General features: G+C 32.2%; 2 protein-coding genes and 1 non-coding gene across 3 annotated transcripts; 2 read left to right on the top strand and 1 right to left on the bottom strand.

Moving 5' to 3' along the window:
- The first annotated feature begins 1,302 nt into the window (after positions 1–1,302).
- On the top strand, positions 1,303–2,375 carry LOC105766951 (uncharacterized). Its single transcript, XM_012586493.1, has 3 exons — positions 1,303–1,744; positions 1,812–2,060; positions 2,116–2,375. Exons 1-3 carry the CDS (start codon positions 1,303–1,305, stop codon positions 2,373–2,375), a joined length of 951 nt encoding a protein of 316 aa, XP_012441947.1.
- Positions 2,376–3,146: 771 nt separating this feature from the next.
- TRNAP-AGG (transfer RNA proline (anticodon AGG)) lies at positions 3,147–3,218 on the bottom strand. Its single transcript has one exon. It is a non-coding gene; the product is annotated as a tRNA-Pro (tRNA).
- Positions 3,219–5,655: 2,437 nt separating this feature from the next.
- LOC105765948 (protein IQ-DOMAIN 3) lies at positions 5,656–11,393 on the top strand. The gene is made up of 5 exons (XM_012585235.2): positions 5,656–5,737; positions 6,821–7,144; positions 7,911–8,138; positions 8,251–8,370; positions 10,626–11,393. The coding sequence occupies exons 1-5, from the start codon at positions 5,669–5,671 to the stop codon at positions 11,166–11,168; spliced, it is 1,284 nt and encodes a 427-aa protein (XP_012440689.1). The 5' UTR covers positions 5,656–5,668; the 3' UTR covers positions 11,169–11,393.
- Positions 11,394–17,165: the final 5,772 nt, after the last annotated feature.

Below are 17,165 nucleotides of genomic sequence, written 5' to 3' on the forward strand. Positions count from 1 at the left end.
ATGTCATTTTCATATGAATAAAATTGCTATTAGTGATATTTGTACTGCTTGTAAAAGGGGTAAGTTTCATAAGTTGCCGTTTCTGGTTCCACTACTAAATACACTGATTCTTTCTCGTTGGTTGTATCGGATGTATGGGGACCTGCTTCAATTGCCTCTAGTAACAATTGGTACTATGTGTCATTTATTGACATGAGTTCTCGGTTTACTTGGGTATATCTAATTCGGCAGAAATCTCAGGTTGTGACATGTTTTACTCAGTTTCAGAAACTTGTTCACACTCAGTTTCGCAAGACCATAAAACAGTTCCAGAGTGACGGGGGTGGGGAGTATCAAGCTTTGGCGTCAACTCTAGCTTCTCAAGGCATCGTCCATCGTATTTCGTGCCCGTATACTTCTGAATAAAATGGCGTTGCTGAGCGTAAACATCGGCATATTGTGGAAATGGGCCTTACTCTTCTAGCTCAAGCCGGACTTTCAATGGAGTTTTGGGCATATGCGTTTACATGCGTAGTTCACTTAATAAATCGACTTCCCACACCAGTGCTAGATGGTAAGACTCCGTATAGTGTTCTTTATGGGTGTGAGCCTATGTATGATCATTTACGTAGTTTTGGATGTTGTTGCTATCCGTATTTGCGCCCGTTTCAGTGTCACAAGTTAGAGTTTGGATCTCAACCGTGCACATTTTTAGGCTACAGCTCTTGTCACAAAGGGTATCAATGTCTTTTGCCTGATGGTCGCGTTATTGTATCTCGTCATGTGGAGTTTGATGAATCCTGATTTCTCTCCCCGACGTCTTTATCACGGTCTACTCGGGAGGTGAGTATTGTATCTCCTTGTTTTCCTGTTATTGAGACTAATTGGTCTTGTCAAAGGAACTCAGTTACTGGTCTTGTTTGTCCGCCTACTGTGACTGGGATTCTGAGTCCTCAGAATGGAGTAGGTGTTAGTCCGACAAATTCTAACTGTCATAATACTCTATCTTTGGATGCGTCTTTGGTTCCTTAAAATGGAGAAGGTAGTTCTCATAGTGGTTCATTGCACTCTGAAAATCAGTCTCCCACACCTGTTGTTACAATTCCGTCTGTTTCTACAGAGCTAGAGATTTCTGTGCCTGACAAGAATGTTCATCCCATGACCACTTAGTCAAAAGCTGGAGTTTTTAAACCCAAGGTTCTTGCTATTGAAGTTGTAGAACCGTCAACGATTGAAGAAGCTGTCACTAGCCCGGAGTGGCAGACTGCGGCTTAAACTGAATATGATGCCCTGATTCGTAATGGTACATGGGAACTTGTCCCTATGCCATCAGGTCGCAAAGTTATTGGCTGCAAATGGTTGTTTAAAGTCAAGAAAAATCCGGATGATACGGTTGAACGGTACAAAGCTCGTCTAACCGTCTTATTATTTTTAACAAGGAGAGGTTCACCATCTCATAATGTGAATGGGAAAGTTTGGAATTGGATTTGGAGCATTTCACTTCCCCAGAAAATCAAACATTTCCTTTGGAGGGCTGTTGGGAACCTGGTGGCCACAAATGGTAATCTGGTGAAAAGGAGAATTAAAATGTCCGAGTTGTGCCCTGTTTGTTTGAAAGAAGCTGAGATAGTTGAACATACTCTTCTGTTATGTGATTGGGCTCAGTGTGTATGGTATGGTGGAGCTTTGGGCTTTAAAGTTGATTGTCATAGAATTACTACATTGGATCAATGGTTATTGCAGGTGTTTGATGTGGTTTTAAAAGGTAAGAAAAACAAAGAATGGATGGAGATGATCATTACTTTTACATGCTGGCATATTTGGAAAAGTAGATGTTCAAAAGTTTTTAAGGGGAGAGAGTGTGATCCTCGGAAATGTATTGAAAAAAACTCAACAAAGATGGGAGAGGCCCCTGAATGGTTGGATTAAAGTTAATTGTGATAGGGCTTTTATTGACAAGGGAGATGTTGTTATTGGGGTGATTGTGAGAAATGAGAATGCGAACTTGGTTGCAGGAATAGTTAAAAAGGATAATGTTGATGTTGTGGAGGAAGCTGAAGCTTTTGGCAGTTATGGCAGGGGTGAAATGGGTTGTGCATCAATGTTGTAATAGAGTTATTGTTGAAATTGATTCAGATATCGTATATAGGGAGTTTAAAGGGGATAGTGCTTGTAAATACTGGAAAATTCAACCATACATACCATATTTGCTAAAACAGAAAGGAAATTTTGTTGATTTTGATTTCGAGAAAGTTGGTAAAGAAGCAAATAGGGCGGCAGACTGGTGTGCTCACCTTGCCATGAAGGGGATGTGCTTTGATGATAGGGTTAGTGAACCCCCATCCTCACTGGTGAAAGTTTTAAGAAGTGATGGCCTTCCTGCTACGCATTGTTGATTATGCATGTAACTTATAAGCTTGAGATGAGCTATGTTTGAGTCTCTTGTGTTTATAGACTATAGTTTTAGATGAGTTTCTGATTTTGCTAGTGAGTTTGTTTTGTAACGATATTTAAGTGTCTTTGGATTTAATGACTGATGTCTTTCTGAAAAAAACAACCCTAAACTTTAATTCTAATTTTAATCTTTAATCAAAGTCTAAATTTTAAACCTAAATATTAAATCTTAAACAATAAATTATAAATCTTAAATATTAAATCGTAAATCTTAAATATTAAATTTTAAATCTTAAATCTATTACTATTGGTTTATTTTGTTTAATTAATTAACTTGAAAATTTAAAATAATTAAACTTAAAGGAGAATTTACGAGACAGTAATTAATTTTTCTTAAAAATGACCTTTTTTTTGTGTGTGTGAAATTAATAAATGGCTTTTAAGATTATAAGAAAGAAGTTTTTCTAGAAAGTTCAAAAAAAAAGTGAAAAGATTTGTTTAACTTAATTTAATAGTAATTGCATGTAATAATTTTTAATGAAAAGAAGCAGAGTAGTGAATTTTAGTTCTTTAAAGAAAATAAATAATAAATATAATAACTCCATTATTGTTTTTAAATAAAAACTCATGAAAAATAAATAAATATACAATGCTTTTTCATGTTATTCTACAAAACTGAAAAGTAGAATCCTTTAGCCAATGGGCTCATCAATATAAAAGAAACTTTGCTACAAGCCCAAAGTTTGAGAGAAATGAAAAAAACACAAAGTTTTGGGGCATTCCGAGAATTGAACTCGGGACCTCTCGCACCCTAAGCGAGAATCATACCACTAGACCAAATGCCCTCGTTGAATCCTGTGAGTAACTTTTAATTTTTATTCTATAATATTTGATTTGATATATGGTAGCAAAGCACTGAGTTTTACTGTTTAATTCATAGCTTTGAAAACTAAGGCACTTTATATATATATACACTTCTGATGGTCTGTTTGATTGCCAGTAAAATATTTTCCGTAAAATGATTTCTGGAAAATATTTTACTTTTTGTAAAATGATTTCTTGGAAAATATTTTACGGTGTTTGATTAAATCATGTAAAATATTTTCTCTTTGCTATGATTTTTTGAAAATATTTTTCGGTAAAGTTGTTTTTACATATATTAATATATATTAATAGATTTTTATATTTTAAATTATTTTTACATATATTGCAATGATTTATTTATAATAATACTCACTTATTAAGTTACAATATTAATCGTTATAAATTGAAAAAAACTAATATCAAATAAATTATTTGTAATTGTGTTAAAAAAACAAGTATTGAATAATTAAAAAAAACAAGTTACTGGAAAATCGATAAACAGAAGCAGTTTTCTACCGAAAATGAAGGAAGGAATGAAGGAGGCGATAGAGAGGAGAGCACGGAAAATGTCTTACGGAAATTGAAAGGGTAAGACATTTTCCCTTGTTTTGGAGTTCATTTTCCAAATGGAAAATGTTTTCCGCCAATCAAACGCTGGAAAAGTTGAAAATGATTTTCCGGAAAATCAATTCCGTCAATCAAACAGACCCTGAGTTTCATGGATCCATGTATGGTGGGGAAAGGAAGGATTGCTTGCGTTATTGCCATGACATGTTACTTTGGCATTATTTTTTAATGCGGATATGTTTTTAAAAATTTGTATTTAGAAAAGGTGACCTGTATGAAAGTGTTATGGAAAAAAAAATGAAGTTTGTTAATTTTAGATGTTTGATATTCTTATAAAAAATTATGATTGAAAGTAAAAATGTTCATATTATACAAGATACTAATTCTCTTGTTGCGGATGCTTTCCGAATAGGTAAATGGCTAACCACAAAATATGCTTCATTCCCATCTGTGCAACTATGCACATTTTTTTAAAAATATTAATCTCATTATAGATTATTATCAAGTTTGCTTTTTTTGACACAGTACATAGAACTACTCATATCACTCCTAAACCATTCAACATGTTTCAAGAGTATAATGCGCTTCAGCACACTCGAACCCACGTCCTCCTGCACTGGCAACAATGCTAATGTCAATCAAACTAAGACTCAATCTATTATTTGAATTATTTGAGTTATTTGAATTGTAAAATTCAACTCGATTCGAACTCGAAACTTGAATAACTCAATTCGATTAACTTGAAATTAAAAAAAAAAATTGAGTTTTTCAAATTAAATTGAGTTTTGCTCACCCCTATACCAAATAACACAACTTTTGAATTGATTTAAGCAAAAATTATTCAAGTCTAACATTCTTTTCTTATTTGCATTCACTTGATATAATTCAAATTAATATTTTACAATAAATTAATTATAAAAATATATCGACATTAATATAATTTTATTTAATATATTTTTTTGAATGATGAAATTGACTACTGAATTATTCAATCCAATTTTGAGTGAAAACTTCAAATAAAATTAATATGAAATTCCACTCAAATTCATGAATCAACCTAATTAAGTTTTGATTTTTTTATTAGTATTTTTAGATACTAAAATGGTTCCCTTTTGGTTAAACTTTTTTGGTCGTATGCTCTAAAAATGGCAATACCAACCTTTATTTTCTTTTTATTTCCCATTTTCTCTATTTCTCAAGCTTTTTTCCATTGGCAAAAGTACTCTCTCTCGCTCTCTCTCTCCCCTTTATTTTGTTTTCCTTTTTATTTTTCTCTTTTCTTTTGTTATGGATAAAAGGAGAGAGAAAATTCCAATATTTTAAAAGAGATCTGGGATTTTTTTTCAAGGACAGGTATTGAAAAATTTTCAACTTTCTTTTTCTTTGAAACATTCATTGATTTTTTTCATAATTGATTTGAATTTGAAAACTTTAATATGAGTTTTTCATTTTCTGTTTTTAATAATCATCTTTCATTTTTTTCTTGGTTATACTATTATAATTTAGATAGATGGATTAAATTTTAAATTCAATTGAACATCGAGCTCAAATGTATCGGATTTAAATATTTATTTTATTTAAATTGAGTTTGATTCAATTAATTTGTGTAATAATATTATCTTAAAAGATTTATATTTAAAATTTAGTATGAATAAATCATGAATTTAAATTAAAATGGTAGATAAATTCTTGATCATATCATACTTATTGCAACCGTGGATATATCAATCACAATGAAGAAAAATTAAAACTGTAAAAATTTAAATCATTATTTTTTTCAATATTTGTTTGAACCACTTTTGACTCAATGGGAACTGCGACATTCCATGGTTTTTCTCTGGCTGTGAAGAGGAACTGTTGACAGATGGGCAAAAAAAGAGATTGGTTTTGGTTTGTGAAGAAAGCTTTGACCCCTGAGTCCAAGAAAGATCAGGTAAAAGTTTGCACAATTTAAGATTTTTTATAATTAAAAAAATTATTTATGAAAATGAATCGTTTTGAATAATATAATACAACATCATCGATTTATTGGACAATATAACCTATAAAAAGGGGTGAGGCCAAAATGTCAATGCAACATCCTTTTTCACTCAACTTTTACTCTTTTTAAAAATGGTATATAGTTTAGTTTTATAATTTTATAGTTATAGGTGTGGTATAATTTTGAATTCTATACATCTATTTTACGAAAACTAGAAGTTAATTTATTTATTTTAATTTGTCATATTTTGATTTTTGCATGTTTTGGAATTTAGAAAATTAATTAAATTATTTAATACTATTAAACTTAACCGTCAAATTACTTATCTCAATCAACAGTTCATCAAATTCATATGAAAAAAATAAAATTATTAATTTAACAAGTTATGTGGCAAATTAGAAAACCAACCATTCTCATAAATAATCTGTTTTTCATTTTATTTTCATAATTATTTTTTCTTATTTTTAATGTAAAAGGTCCATAATTTAATTCCTAAATTTCATTAAGTAATATTTACTTATTTTGCATTATTCTCCAAATATCATCAAAATTACACAATTTGGTTCTAATTAATTTACAAAATTTTAAAAATAGTCTTCGTATTTTAATTGTCAAAATATAATCTTCATGCTTTATTAAAATTGAGAAATTATTTGTTTAATTGATGGTACACACATAAACTTGAATTGTTGATTTATTTTATAATTTGTAATCTAAAAATTGTAGAACTATTTAATTTTATAAATTTTTACATATAAATTACTGAATAATTAGATTAATTTTATGTTAGGAGGATAATGTATTTTAGCATACTCAAATTTAATGGACAATTAACGATATGATTTAACAGTGTTACTCAACTAAATTTATGATAAAATAGGATAAATTAAAGTAGAGGATTAATTTGATGAAAATGATTATGGGACCAAAAATTTTGGGTATTGCAGCGTATCCGAGTTATGTTTTTGTTCATATACTTGGTTTGCTTCTTGGCTTGTAATTTGTGATTTAAATTTTGGTGAATTTTTGGTTCAGAAGGAAAGTTCAAAATCAAAGAAAAAATGGCAAAGCAAAACCAAGGATTCGGAGCCTGCAGTTCCTTTGCCTCAAGAAACTGAAACGGAAACAAAAACTGAAGAGCCTGAACCTCCTCCCTCTGAAGATGCCAAACCAGCGGAAGCTGAAAATGAGCCTAAAAGACACACCCACTTCATCGCTCTTGCCACCGCTATGGCTGCTGCCGCCGCGGTCGCAGCTTCTAAGGCGACTGCTGAGGCTGTTCGCGTCGCTTCTTTACAACGCATATCGTCGGAGAGAACGGCTGCTACCAAGATTCAAACTGCATTTCGCGGATACTTGGTATGAGATCGCTCCTTTTTATTTATTTATTTTTTATGTTAAGCTCTTAATTACTTCTTGCATACCTGAGATCAATTGAAAATTCAAGAAACTATCTGAAAGCTCTAATGTTAAAAATTTCAAGTTTTTTTTATCAATTAAACAAATAAAAATATTAACCTATTTTATTTTTAATTTCTTTTAAGTATTCGTGTTTGATTCATATTTATGAAGAAGATTTAATTTTTCAAAGATGTTTAAAATATCTAGGAAAATTAGATGGAAGTTAAATATTAACGAAAAATTTAATCATAGGAGAAGGAAGTAATTCCATTTGAGTTTATCAAGCAAAGAGTGCATTGCGAGCATTTAAAGTTTTAGGTATACTTGTATGTAAGTTTACAATCATAAATTCAATGAAACATCCCATTGATGAGCAAATTAGTTGCATTTATGCAAATGAATTTATGGCATAGCATTGCAAGCTTTGAGAAAGATGCAGATACTTGTGTTGAACATATCTCTCACATCCAAACAACAGAATTTGCCATCACAACTTCAATGAAACTTCCCATTCATGAACAGTTAGTTGTATTTATACGCAATTGGAGTGCAATAGTTGTTTATTGGGATCCTATACCAGTATTTGAATGTAATGTGAACTTTTCTAGAAGATCAAAGATACTCGTATTAGATATATATTTATGTCAATGAAACATCCCATTCATCATGAGCCATCAGTTGTATTTTATGCAAAGGAAGTGATTGCATTTGAGTGGTATGTCAGGCTCGGAAGGCATTGCCAGAATTGAGAAGGTCGGAGAGATTGAAATCAATGATAGAAGGACAATCCGTGAAAGAGCAAGCGAAATCTGCATTAAGATGCATGCAAACAATGGGTGGAGTGCAGTCCCGGATTCGTGGAATGAGGCTTAGAATGTTGGAAGAGAACCAAATTCTTCATCACCACCTTCAACAGAAACGCCACAAAGAGCTTGACAAGTTTAATGCCTCTGTATGTGCCTGCCGAAAGCTTTCCACATTTTTTTGATTATTATACTTGTTTACATGATATATTGTTATTTCCTTAGAATTATTCTGCATGCTAACTGTGGGGATATAAACAGATGGGAGGAGAGTGGCATGATGGTAGAAAGTCGAAGGAGCAATCTGAAGCAATAAAGCAGTATAAGCAAGAAGCTGCTATGCGAAGGGAAAGAGCTTTAGCTTATGCCTTCACTCGCCAGGTATTATTTGCCACTTCTCTCCACCCCCCCTCCCCCCTTCCTTCCCCCCTTTTCTTTCTGCTTTTTAAAGTTAAACATTACTTTTAAACCTACAACACGTTTTGGGATAAAAATCAAGATGTATACTGAAAAACTTAGCCTTTTATCCATTTTATCACTTTCACCGTTATTCTTTTTTCAGATTATTTTCGTCTTTAACCTTCAACATTTAGTTAAATTACTTTTTTAGGAACAATTGACTAAACTATAAAAATTTTAAAGGTATTGCCATTGGCATTTGCATGATAGTCCATGTATAATTAATAAAAATTTAATAAATTTTAAAAACTAATAAAAATTCAATAAATTAAAAAAAATTAGAAAAATTATACAACTTAATAGTAAAGTATATGTAGATTGCTAGGTGAGTTGTCACATCAATACCATTAAAATTTTAATAGTTTAGTCAATTTTATCGTAAAAAATTAATTTAGCTAAACTTTAAGGGTTGAAGACTAAAGTGATAAAAAAGGGTAAAGTACACAATTGGTCACCCAATTTTATATATGTTTTCATTTTGGGCATCAAAAATAAAAAAATTGCATATTGAGTATTGCCGTTAGCAATTGTTTTCATTTTCATCACACAACTTTAATAAGTTTTCATTTTGGTCATTACCGTTTAATTCAATATTATTTTACACTCATTTTAGTCACCCAACTTTAATAAAAAATTTTAGTCACTCATTTTATCTTTTTCAAAAATATCTATTACCTAAAGTTTTACAGAAATTAAGTTATTCAACTGTGGAGATGAAACCCAAATTTTCTCGTAACTCAAATCTATATAAAACTCAAGTTTTTCCACAAACTAAAAACTAAAAATCAATTCTAAATATTAAAGGAAATTAAAAAGTTGAAAGATTTTTTCCTTTTAAAATCCAACGTAATTTTGTTGTAAAACCCTAAGTTTTTCCTTAGAAAACTAAAATTAATTTTAAAAAATTAAAGAAAATTAAAAGATAAATTAATTTTACTTGTAATAATCCAAGATATTCCTATAAAACCCAAACTATACCTTATAAATTAAAATCCTAGTTTTTCCTTTTACTTGAAAAAATAAAATTAATTCTAAAATAGAAAAAAATAAATTTACTTTTAAAAGCTAAAATGAGTGACCAAAATGAGGACTTGGTAAAGTTGGGTGACTAAAAAGATTGTAGAAAAATATTGAATTAACGACAAGTGGCCAAAAATAAAACTTATTAAAGTTGGGCAACTAAAATGAAAATAGTTGTTAACGATAGTGCTCAATTTGCAAAAAAGTTTTATTTTCAGCATCCAAAATAAAAACTTATGAAAGTTGAGTGACCAACTGTATAGTTTACCAAAGAAAATAAGGGTCAAAATGACAAAATAAATAAAATAAATAAACATTAAAAACTAAATAATTTATCTTTATAATAAATCAAAACATTTGAGCTCATTAAACTATAAAAATAAAGGGTTAGTATTTAATGCACTAACAATATAATAAATATTTTTCCAAAAATGAGTTCAATTGTCACATTCAACCCTTAAATTAAATTATTAATATTTGGGATAAATTACACATGAACTTTGATTCTATGTGTAATTTAATACATAGACTTTAATTTTGTGTAATTATCTACACGAAAATTTGATTGTTGTTTGAATGTATATATGAAAATTGGATTTTGTTTCAATTATACTAATTTTTTAAAAAAGTACCTTTAATTTTTATATTGAATAAATATAATTATTTGTGCTTGCAATACATAAACATAAAATGGTGATATATCGTTAATTATATTAGTAGTTTGTGAAAATTGAATTAAATCAAGGTGCATTTTTATTTAAAATTTCACAAAATCAAAGTTTATATACAATCTTATACATTAAATCAAAGTTTATATAATATTAAGATTTACCCTAAGCTCAATTCTTATATTTAATTTTAAACTCAATTATTTATACTGATTCTTTTTTTAAATTAAGCATAACAATTTGGCTCATGTAATGGGTAAAAATATAACACCTTTATATTAAGATTAAAATTACATTTTGCTCTTCTACTCTCTGAATATTTTATCAACCAATTTTTTTAAAAAAATTAATTTATTTTTGAATTTTAGTACTTTTACGGGCTCAAGTGCGATGAGAGGATGATGGAGTACAATTCTAATTATTTCTAGTCTATTTATTTGGGTGCTAAAAATACTAACTTAAATGGCCTTTTGGGAAAATAAAAAACAGCGATCATGGAAGGTCTCTTCTAAAGCAGCGAATCAAACATTAATGGATCAAAATACTCCCCATTGGGGATGGAGTTGGTTAGAGCGATGGATGGCAGCTCGACCCTGGGATATCCCATGCTCATCACCTAACAGCGCCTCCGTCAACACTTTGGTCTCCCCTTCCATCTCTAACAACGATAATAAGCCATCTCCAACACCCTCAAAACCAACCCCTCCTCCGCCGTCCAAGATACCTTCCTTTTCATCACTTTCCAGTCAAATTAGACAGCCAAGTCCAAGGGGGACACCACCAGGAGGCGTCGAGTGCTCGACACCGGATCGTGACCGGAGACGACAAAGCAGCATTGGAGGTTTTTCATCTGCGAAAGACGATAAGAGCGTTGGAAGCTCGGCGGAGAAGGCGCCGTCGTGGATGAAGCAAGTCAGAGCGTCCCAGTTGTCGAGATCTTTGAAGCATGATAGGATACCGGAGAAGGGATTGGCCGGCACTGCGAAGAAGCGGCTCTCGTACCCTACAACGGCAGGTAAGGTAAGAATATAATACCGTCATGTGCTCAAATGGCGGATAATAATGTCCTGCTTAAGACACAAAGAAGAGAAACGGAGGAATGGAGGAAAGAGTAGTAGAAGCGGTAGAAAAGAGCTGTAACATAAAGAAGACTGCAAAGAATGGTGGCTGCGACGGTGGTGGTTAAAAACGAACAGAGATTTGAGCGGCCATTCGAGCTTTTTTCATTAAAAAAATATTATTTGTACATTAAATACAATATATAATGGATGGTATTTTGTTATATTCTTGAATCTTACTTCTTGTATTTTAATATTTATGTATAATGTAAAATTTATCTTTTAATATTTTTTTAAATGCAATTTTTATTTTTGTTTTAACTAAACTTGATTAAAAAAATCATCATAAAAAAATATTATATTAACATGACGTGCACATAAACTATATGCGAGTTGTCAAGCTACTAACATTAAAATTAAACTAAAAAATAATTTAATTATTTTCTTTTAAAAAGTTAAGGACTAAATTAAACTAAAAAATAATTCAAATTGACAAAAGAATAAAATAAAAACATTGAGACTTAATATTTAAACTCAAAACTTTCAAAATAAATTCCTTTAAAAATTTTAAAAATATGTTATGTATTTTGTTGATGATATGTATTTGAATATCTCATTAAAATGATATTATTTTAAATTAATGGTTGAAATAAAAAAATATTAAACACCAATTCACATAATGTAATATTAACTTTGAGAAATGTGAGTATACAAATTAATAGGTTTTAAGTCAAACTTGATCATTAATCAATTCAACCAGTTTCAAACCCAAAGTAAAGAAATTGATTTCCAAAAGTCACCTCTACTATCAACTAAAATTTTCAGCTTTCACAAATAACTTTTTTCAATTACTTTTGGGGCATTCTCTACTTCTCAAGAGCACTTTTTCTCTCAAAAACGGGTATTTTACAAAAATATTATAAAAAAATAAAAATTTATCAAAATACTATAATTTTTTTTATTTACCAAAATATATAAACTTTTTTTTATTTACCAAAATATATAAAAAAACCAAAATTAAAAAAAAACCTGACAAAAAAAATCAGACTGAAGTGACATCTCACTGGTCACGCCAATGGTATTGGCGGCACCAATGGTGCCAATGCCATTGGCGGCACCAATGGTGCCAATGCCATTGGCGACACCACTCGTATTATAAATACGACCTCTACCAAGCTGAAAAGAGAAAAATCAACAAAAAAAAAGAGTTGGTGCGGAGAAGAAGAGAAAAAGAGAGAAAGAGAGCAGAAAAAGGAGGTATTTTTTTAAAAATAATTGATTATATTGTTGTTATTATTTTGTATATGTTGTAATATTTTTTGCTTTAGTTTAGTTATTAAGATTAATAGAACTCAAAATAAAAGTATTAGTTAGTATTATTATTATTATTATTATTATTATTATTATTATTATTATTATTATTATTATTATTATTATTGTTGTTGTTGTTGTTGTTGTTGTTGTTGTTGTTAGTATGAAGATGTTATTAATGTATTAAGATGTGACTTAGTAATATTATTGTTAGCGAAAAAGTATTATTATTATTATGGTTACTTATTATTTTTATTTACGAAAATAAACTAGTTAGTAAAAACTAGTATTATTATTATAGTTAGTTATTATTTTAGTAAAATTAATAATTTTAGTGTGTATTATTTTGAGTATAAAATTAATAATATTATTCGTAGTATAAAATTAATAATTTTAGTGTGTATTATTTTGTTTATTATTTTGAGTATAATTTTTTTTAAGTAATTCAGTTACCGTTCGAGATATTTTATGAGATTTTATTTTATTTTTTTACAGATTAAATATTGAAGATGGATGCTAAGTTTCTTGTATGCGTTTATTTCGATGGAGTCATATTGACAACAAGTGTTGGATGTGTATTTGAATGTCGGCAACAAATAGCAATGAGATTTAATAGAAATGTATCGTTCGATGAAATGAAGGCAAGGATTAATGCAAAAATCTATAGACGTTGTGGGAGAAGGATATCAAAAATTTTCTACAAGTTTTCAATTTCGACAAATCCGGTCAAATTCGTCGAAATGGAACTTGTAGATGACGAAGACGTGGAGACAATGGTCGATCTCTACTGTGGGAATGAGACTGAGAAGAATGCACCGATTCACTTATTTGCTGAGTTAGTCGGTATGGAGCAAAATGCATCTGATGAAGAAGACGGGGCTGAAGAACCGCGGATGGTGGCTCCAATATCATACGTTGATAGTGAATCAACTATGGGTGGGATCGGTATCGACCTGAATATTACACCCGATGTTGACATGGTTGGTGGTGAAAAAGAAGGTGCCGGCGAAGAAGGTGGTGGCGATCATTGGGATGAAGAGGTCGATAGTGACGCTGATCCCGATGTGGACGATGTACCTGATGATATTGACGCTGAAGATGTCAACAACGATGAAGGCATTAACGCTTCTTCGGTCGGGGAGCAGATGCAGCGTATTCTGATCCACAATAATCTTGGGCCACACATGTCGCTCATAGACCCGACGCAACAGATATATCTCGAGTTTCGGAGTACCACGAAATAGTTCATTCTCACGGTGGCTGTGACATCTTCTGATGATGAGTTATTCATAGGCCAGATATTCAGCTGTAAAGAAGAGTGCGTATATACCATTAAACGGTACAACATGAAGATATCGGTGGATTATAAAGTCTCCGTGTCTACTCCGACAATATATGTTGGGGAGTGTTGGAAGGCAGCGGAAGGCTGCAAATGGCGGGTACGAGCTGCATTCATTAGAAGTTCTCAGATGTGGGAGATACGAAAATTTGTTGGTCCTCATACATGCACATCAACACGTATGACAGAAGATCATGGAAAACTTGATTCGAAAACCATTTGTACTTGTATCATGCCAATGGTGAAGGATATGCCGACCATTAGAGTTTCGATACTCATTGCGGAAATTCAAGCACGATTCCAGTATCGAGTCTCGTATCGGAAGGCATAGGTAGCTAAACAGATGGCGATGGAGCAACTGTATGGGGATTACGATTCGTCATATAACGAACTTCAAGGTTGGATAGCTGCTATGCGGGAGTACGTACTGGGGACTGTGATTGAGTTGCAGACAATTCCATCTTACTGGCGGATGGCGATTCTGTACGGTAAAAAGATTTTCCATCAGATGTTCTGGACGTTCGAACCATGTGTGCGGGCATTTCCCCACTGCAAGCCACTTGTGCAGGTGGATGGGACCTGGCTGTATGGAAAATATACACGAATCGCTTCTTGCGATGGCTCAAGACGATATGAACGTACTCCCGATAGCATTTGCTATCGTAGATAAAGAGAACATGGAGTCTTGAGAATTCTTCCTCACAAATCTGCGGAGGTATGCTATTACGAACGATAACATTTGCATCATCTCCAATAGAGGGAAGGGTTTAATTGCAGCTATTAGGCGTTCCGGTGTGCCGTGGAGATCCGTTTACTGCATTCGTCACATTGCGTCAAACTTCCGTAAAGATTATAAGAATGCAGACTGGAAGAGACAAGTCGTAGCAATGGGTAAATGATAACCTTATCTTTTCAATATAAGCTGTAATGTTTGATGTTATCGACTTACTTTAACTTATTTTTCGTTAATACGTATGCAGCGTACGAGTTAGACCCACATATTTTCCGGCAAAGAATGACCCGACTTGAGAGTGATATGGAGGGGCAGACAAACACATCTTTCCGATAATGGTTGCGCACAATGGAGCCGTGGCAGTGGGCTCAAAGTGCTGACGAGGGCTTTCGTTATGGCCACATGACCACAAACTTAGTCGAGGGGATCAACACAGTCCTATTGAAAACACGTCATCTTCCGATAGCATCGGTATTTTCTGCTACTTTCTACAGGCTGGCCACTTTGATGCCAAGAATGGGTCGACAGCAAGTCGACCAGATTCAGGCGGGACATGTGTTTGTCGAACATGTGAGGGATACAATGGTCGTAAACCGTCGGTTGGCAAGGTCAATGAACGTGGAAATATATTCACGCCGACTGGAAACGTTTCGAGTTACCGAGATCATCGGTCGTCGACCTAGGTCCTACGGAGTTGATCTCCGGAATGACGGTGAAAAGTGCGGAAGTTCGAAACACTTCATTACCCCTGTGCGCATGTCGTGGCGGCGTGTGCTAAAGTCAATGTTGATGCGGAACAATATGTCGATGATGTGTACACGCTGAAGCGCACATTGCGTGTCTGGGAGAATAAGTTCCCCGTCCTGCCGGACCTATCTACGTGGGAGGTGCATGATGACTTTCAAGCTTCTCCCGGACACGTGGCTACGGAGGAATCCAAGGGTCGTCCATGATCAAGCGAAATCCGTAATGAGATGGACATTAGGAGAAATCGTGAAAGCGGCATGGAATATATAGGCTAACCGGTCATAGCGGAATAAATGCCCTAACCGAAACTTTCATGTTGGACAATGTCGGGATCGGGGCGAAATTGAGCTAAAGCTATAAAATTTGTATGTATGTTGTTATAAAAGGTAATTTTATTAATAATAATTTTTCTTATTCGGCTTATGCTTACGCTTAAAGTGTATCCATATTGTTTCCAGAATAAGTTATAATGTACCATGTGAGCGTTGTGGAATTATTAAGATTATATCGAAAATAGAGGCATTCATAATTCGATTGAGCTTTAACATAATGAAAAAATTGAATCATTGATATATATACATAAAATTCAGAACATCCGAGATATATAAAATACAAATAATTCGAGTTATAGAAAAAGTGCATTAAACCCCTACAGTTGATGGTTCGATGGTGTTGTTCGGGGGCTATACTTACGCGGAGGTCGACGCTGACGGCCTGGGCGACGACCAACATCCTCATCGTCCGCAGGTGGGGCGTGGAAAACATAGAGGGAATGTCCTGTCGCTCGTTCGCCGTCGACGAACTTGAACCAGCATGTGTCTCATAATGCAACGGATACATGTCATGTTGGCCGGGCATGCCGTACTGCGGCCGGGGGGATCCAAACAGTTCAAAATCGGCCATTTATTTCTGAATTTTTAATAACATTTACTAGTACAGTCTTTCTTCGACCATTTATTCGTATTTTTTTAATCCACATATTATTATTTAAAAAAAAACGTAATTTTTTTTATAATTTTACATTATTTTCAATTTATTATGTTTTACATTTATTTCATGTACATTTTTCGCATTTATTTATTTTCAATAAATATACAATTCTCGCTTTTTCTTTTCGTATTTTGTGTTTTCTAAAACATACTTCTTTGTCATTTTCTTTTAATGCTATTTTCCTAAAATTTTATTTTCAAATTCATAACTAAATTTCATAAAAAATTCTCTAATCAACATATAATGTACTTTAACTTATTTTTTCATTCTAAATATATTTAATAAAATATATATGCTAAATAAAATAATAAAATAACTATAATTACATTACATAAATTTTAAACACATAAATATTACAAAAAATTCAAATTTATTAATAAAATTACCTTTTTTCCTTTCTTCCTCTTCTTCTTCTTCTTTTTCTCTTCTCCTTTCCTTTCTTTCCTTCCTTCTTTCTTTTTTCTTCTTCTTTCTTTCCTTTTTTCTCTTCTCCTTTCCTTTTCTTTCTTTCCTCTCCTTTCTTTCTTTCTTTCTCTCCTTCCTTCCCACCACCGACCCCAAATAACACCAACTGGTGCCACCAATGGCATTGGCACCATTGGTGCCGCCAATACCATTGGCGTGACCAGTGAGATGTCACTTCAGTCTGATTTTTTTTTTGTCAGGTTTTTTTTTTAATTTTGGTTTTTTTGATATATTTTGGTAAATAAAAAAAAGTTTATATATTTTAATAAATAAAAAAAACTTGTAGTATTTTGGTAAATTTTTATTTTTTTATAATATTTTTGTAAAAGACCCCTCAAAAACATTTTATCTCAAAAGAAATTTGTTAAACTAAGCCTTAATCACGT

Source organism: Gossypium raimondii, chromosome 5, assembly GCF_025698545.1.
Source record: "Gossypium raimondii isolate GPD5lz chromosome 5, ASM2569854v1, whole genome shotgun sequence".
NCBI lineage: Eukaryota > Viridiplantae > Streptophyta > Magnoliopsida > Malvales > Malvaceae > Gossypium > Gossypium raimondii.

Coding starts and splice junctions, on each gene's coding strand:
- LOC105766951 (XM_012586493.1), top strand. CDS start 1,303: ATGCCATCAGGTCGCAAAGTTATTGGCTGCAAATGGTTGTTTAAAGTC. Junction 1,745..1,811: donor GTTTGATGTGGTTTTAAAAG/GTAAGAAAAACA, acceptor TTGGAAAAGTAG/ATGTTCAAAAGTTTTTAAGG. Junction 2,061..2,115: donor TTTTGGCAGTTATGGCAGGG/GTGAAATGGGTT, acceptor AAATTGATTCAG/ATATCGTATATAGGGAGTTT.
- LOC105765948 (XM_012585235.2), top strand. CDS start 5,669: ATGGGCAAAAAAAGAGATTGGTTTTGGTTTGTGAAGAAAGCTTTGACC. Junction 5,738..6,820: donor CTGAGTCCAAGAAAGATCAG/GTAAAAGTTTGC, acceptor TTTTTGGTTCAG/AAGGAAAGTTCAAAATCAAA. Junction 7,145..7,910: donor CTGCATTTCGCGGATACTTG/GTATGAGATCGC, acceptor GTGGTATGTCAG/GCTCGGAAGGCATTGCCAGA.